Source organism: Notothenia coriiceps, unplaced genomic scaffold (genome assembly GCF_000735185.1).
Source record: "Notothenia coriiceps isolate Sejong01 unplaced genomic scaffold, NC01 NC01_scaffold00024667, whole genome shotgun sequence".
NCBI classification, from domain to species: Eukaryota; Metazoa; Chordata; class Actinopteri; order Perciformes; family Nototheniidae; genus Notothenia; species Notothenia coriiceps.
In genome coordinates, this window is record NW_011357368.1 from 6,793,442 (window position 1) to 6,798,481 (window position 5,040).

Sequence of the window (5,040 nt, forward strand, 5' to 3'; positions counted from 1 at the left end):
AAAATAAATTAAAGAAAAAAATTAATTTACTAAATTATGATCACCTTATACGAGCCTTAAACATGTTGACGAAAAAGGCAATCTTAAATAGACCTGTAACAGCACAGTGTTTGTTCTTCTAACCAACTACGTCATAAACACACAAAACAACTGAGTAACATTTCTATAACACTAAGCATACATACCATAACGCTATACAGATTGCTGTATCTAGCTCAGTAAGGCAACCAACCTGGGTGCACATTTCACCTACATGTGACCAGGTACGCTACACATTCACAACAGTACAAATCATTAATATAGACAGAGGGATGAAAAATAGTGGGGTGAGTCACAAAAATTATAAATATTTTTTTAAAAAGCTTGCACCAATGCTACCTGCGGACAAAGGAGGGGGAAAATCCACACTCCTGGGAATGTTTGTTAAGATAATCTAAAATACATACTCTGCAATGGTTTAAACAGGACTGCCATGAAATGTTCCCTTAACCGTTTCATACTTCTTTCTAGGAAATGAACCCCTGCAACTTTAGCTATGTTCAGATCATATAGGTCTGAATACGATGTTGAATAATGCATCATAAACATTGGATTCAACAAAGTAGGATAAGTCCACTAGGCTTTTTGTTAAGCTGAAACAGAGTACCCCCTCTTCCTCCTGTAGGTTCAATTTGGTCATTTGGCACTTAACTGGTAGCAGTTTGTCAATAATGAACAAGACACAAAAGAACACTTAGTCATCTTAACAACGGAGAGACCTGAACTTACACTAAGCTTACTTGACTAAATAAAATGATTCACAGCCCATCCACACATCACAACTAACGAACAAGCAAATATTGTTTCAACACATGACCTGGTAAATAACATAACAGGCACTTCAGCTGTTTAAAAAACATAACATTCAGGTTGGAGGCCAGTGATTTAAATGTAACGTCAGACTGTAGAGCTATGAGGAAAAAACTGTTTCACCAGCTTATAAACATGACAGTTGTGAACAGCTGATGGAAAATCCACAATTCCTAAAAAGATAAGTTACACTGTGTTTGCACCACCATAATCAAAATGTCAGAGCTACAAAAGATGTCTTTGGCTTTGTTACATTTTTTAGAGAATCACTGATGATGTCAAAATGTATTAAAAACATTGTGTGGTGGGACTCAACAACAGGCGGCACAAAGGCCAATCACACTGTGATTACAACATTTGTCTCAATTTGCCGTATCGATATACTATTTTGGTAAAGCATCGATCGCTCCCAGCTCTATTTGAATTCTGACTCGTTACGCACCATGTCTGGTGGCAACACACAATTCAGTTTCAGCATCACTTTAGCTTCTCGCCTTACAGATAGATATGAGCGTGACATTTTAGCCACTTAAACCTAATCGGCGAATCTCTCCGTGCATTCTGAGTCAGTCACTAAGTCTTTGTTTCCTTTGAAGACACGTAGGTGCAAAGAACTTCTGAGGTTTCAATGAAGTGGCAATGTAAATGAGGGCCGTGTGTGTGTTTGAGCATGGATATGTGTGCACTGCATATATTGTGTCTCAAGAGTATCTTGGGTCTGCATATTTGAGTGTATGCAATATGTATGTTTGTGTTCACAGCACACTGCAGCCTAAAGGCAGAATCCAGTAGCATCCTCTGGAACGGAGAGCTGACTGAATACTGCTAATCGTCTGCCATTAGCATCATGCATGCCCCCGCAGGATTCAGAGCCACTTATCGAGCTGGCAGAGCTGCTCCTATCCTGCTCCTGGTCTTGGTCCGACAGAGAGGTATAGGAGAGACTTCGGGCCCCCAGTGGCCCCGGAAACACCTCTGAAGCATTTGGACTCTGCCCCAGGGGAGGGGAGGCATTCGGAGACAGCTCACATGGAGAACAGCCAGAGTCTGGGGAAGGCAGGAATGGAGACTGGGGATCTGCTGTAGGGGCCGGGACCATGGGGGGTTGGAACTGGTGGACAGGGGAGGCCTCAAAGGCAGAGTCCATCTCCAGGAAGGCACGAGAAAGGAGGTTAGTAATGCCAGCGCAGGAAGTTGGCGAGGCCGATGGAGCACGTGAGAAGGAAGCTGTGGCAGGAGGACGTTGAGCGTTAAGGGTAGGCTGAAAGGCTGGCTGGGGTGCAGAGGCAAACCCAGGAAAGCTGAAGCTATGTCTGACAAGAGGAGGCCTGTGAGAGCGGAAGGAGCCAGGTGGCTGCTGGGGAATGCTTGAAGAGGAGGATGACGAAAAAGAGGAGGAACGGGACACGGAGTGATTCATTTCTTCCTCATTGTTATGGACAAAGTGGCAGCGCATCCCATAGGGGCAGAAACCAACGGTGTGAAATGTGCGGCATGGCTCAGTTTTGTATTTTGGATGTCTGTTAAGATCACGCAGCTCATCTAGCCCGTGAGCAAACTGGCACTTCCCACCGTACTTGCACAAGCCGCTCTCATTGAAAGAGCGACACATTTCAGTCTTATAGCGCGCTGAGGAAGAGGAAACGGATGAGGAGGAAGAGGAGGAGCTGGTATTCAGTGCGTCGGGGCTGATGTCACTTGGGGAATGCAACATGTCAGTCCCGGGCCAGCCTAGACCTGACGCTGTGGTGTTGCCGGTCTCTACCATGCTGATGGAGCGCTGTGCAAGGAAGCCTGGCTTTGCCCACTGGTTGGTGTTGGCGGTCTCCATTGGCAGAGGGATTTCTGACTCTAGTCCCCATTGGCTGGAGGTCAGAAATACACTGTCGGAAGAATCAGTGGGAGGGCAGGAGAGAGACGTCAGGGAAAACGATAAGTTGCTGCGTGGTTGTCCAATGCATCCTGGGGATCTCATGGTCAGACTGAGGGATGATAGTGGTCTGTTATGGCCCCTCAAGTCCAGATTCAGTAATTGCTTTTAAGAAGAAAAAAGAGAACACAATATTAGGCAAAACAATCCAACATTATTGTTGAGTGATTACGCTTTTTTTTGTATCCATGTTGCATTATTCAGTGTCTATCAATTGACACACTGACATGTGTTGACATGCAAACGAGTGGAAATGCATTCTGATGTAATATTCAACGCAAACTAAAGACTTCAGTAATGTACCTTAATAGTTTTGTAGCGGAGAACACAGGTTTGAGGACTATTTGGAGTGAATTGGCCAAAAATTATTTAATTGAATAATAGTTATTGAAATAATCACAACATTTCCTGTCATTTGAGGAGTGCGATGGTTATGTTTTAACTTCATAAATTGATTATTTATAAGTCACAATTGACTATATTTATTACATAAACAATATAAAAACCCCAGATATATTCATTGCTACTATAGATTTGTTATACACCAACTAGATCAAAAAGGTTTAACCTGGCAGTACGTACTTTCCTCTTCAGGCAATGAGATATAGTGCTTTGCATTTCACAAATTACAGTGAAATGTCCTATTTCCAGAGGTGGAAGAAGTACTCAGATCTTATACTTAAGTTAAAGTAGAGTAAAAGTGTAGAAATACAAGTAAAAGTCCTGCAATCAGAATGTTACAGAAGTAAAAGTACAAAAGTATAAAAGTATTAGCATCAAAATATACTTAAAGTACCAAAAGTAAAAGTACTCATTATGCAGATTGGCTTATTTCCGAAAAAAATATGTTAATCATGATTATTGATGAATTAGATGGTTATCAAAACTGGTAAAGATGCAGCTACTCCAATGCAAAGTAGCTTCTGAATTTACTCCAGGTGTGACAAATGACTTATTTAAGTGCTGATTATGTCACATCATTAATACAAATATGTTAAGTAATTGAAAAGGGAAAAATAAATGCAGTGGAGTAAAAGTACACAATTTAAGTCGGAATTGTTGTGGAGTAGAAGAACAGTAGCAGGAAATGGAAATACTCAAGTAAAGTACAAGTCCCTCAAAATTCTACTTCGGTATACTACTTTTGCCATTCTACTTTGTTATTTTACAACACTGCCTATTTCTGAAGAAAATATTTGTATTTAACTAACAACATGTTCCTACGTGACTTTAACTTACTTGCATCCAGTGAACTACACATGTTTCCATGCTATAAACGCAGCTTGGCAACTTTAACTGTCGACTTTTTGTTGTTTGGCGCAAGTTCTCTAGTTAAGTTTACGGTGCTGTTTTGATTCGAATTGTTGGCGTTCACGGCCCGTTAGTAGCAACCGTAGTAACCTCTCCATAACCAGTAAAGTTACCGTGTTGAAATCTTAAATCTCAATCACTGTTTCTCAAGACTATTTAAATGGGCCCTTGTAGCACTATATTCAACAACGCTCCCACAACTCTCCCTACAAGTTATTTTTCAGTTAAGGCTAATTTTGAGAGAAGATTATTATAAAAAAAGAGCTTGAAATGGCCACAAGTAAACAGAAGAAAATCACGGCTAATAAAAGGACAACAGTATCTGCTAAACACAAAGTACTAAAGCACGTAGAGCAAAAACGTAGCAGCGTTAGCAGTGTAGCTAGCTAGCTAAAGTTGAACTCCTCCCTCCCTCCCTCATGACCAAGCAAACTTTTGCTCCGCTCAACTTTCTCTACGCTTTCCGTTTACCTTGCCCATCATGTCTTCCAAGTCGGCGAACTCGTTGAGGAGGAAAGAGGGCATTTTGCTGAGTTATCAAAAGTTTCGTCCGTTCCCGTCTGCCCCCACAGTGATAGACTTGGGCAACTCGCTTGCATGAGTTCGTCAGAAGTTTCTAGTTGTGTATGCTGTGCTAAACAAGCCCAAGACCCAGACCACGTGTGGATTTAAAACACCGCTGTTAGCCCCTCCCTCGCCTCTGTGAGTCAGCCGAAAGTTATTTTTACCAGACCCGGCAGTCGGCCTAGTTGTATTTATCCTATTTTTTATTATTTCAATATAAAGGGGATCCTGGTTTCTCTCTATCTTTTGGAGTCATTCTCCTACACTTTCCTTACACTTTAAAGTTCGTTTCAAGACACTGTAGGTGGAAATAGAACCTACTTATAGTTATCCTTATTTTGTTTACTGTAGCTAACTTTCTCCGGACACGTCTAACACCATTATGG

At 41.6% G+C, this 5,040-nt stretch overlaps 1 protein-coding gene across 1 annotated transcript; it reads right to left on the bottom strand.

Annotated features, from left to right (window-relative positions):
* Window positions 1-1,098: 1,098 nt before the first annotated feature.
* LOC104955297 (zinc finger protein 36, C3H1 type-like 1) lies at window positions 1,099-4,772 on the bottom strand. Its single transcript, XM_010782583.1, has 2 exons — window positions 4,562-4,772; window positions 1,099-2,884 (listed from the first exon to the last, which is right to left on the bottom strand). The coding sequence occupies exons 1-2, from the start codon at window positions 4,613-4,615 to the stop codon at window positions 1,622-1,624; spliced, it is 1,317 nt and encodes a 438-aa protein (XP_010780885.1). The 5' UTR covers window positions 4,616-4,772; the 3' UTR covers window positions 1,099-1,621.
* Between the last annotated feature and the right edge of the window lie 268 nt (window positions 4,773-5,040).

Bases quoted from the DNA above. Each gene is read 5' to 3' on its own strand.
- LOC104955297 (XM_010782583.1), bottom strand. From the start codon at position 4,615: ATGCCCTCTTTCCTCCTCAACGAGTTCGCCGACTTGGAAGACATGATG. The intron at 2,885-4,561 runs GTAAACGGAAAG...TCTTCTTAAAAG, and splicing joins TGGAAGACATGATGGGCAAG to CAATTACTGAATCTGGACTT.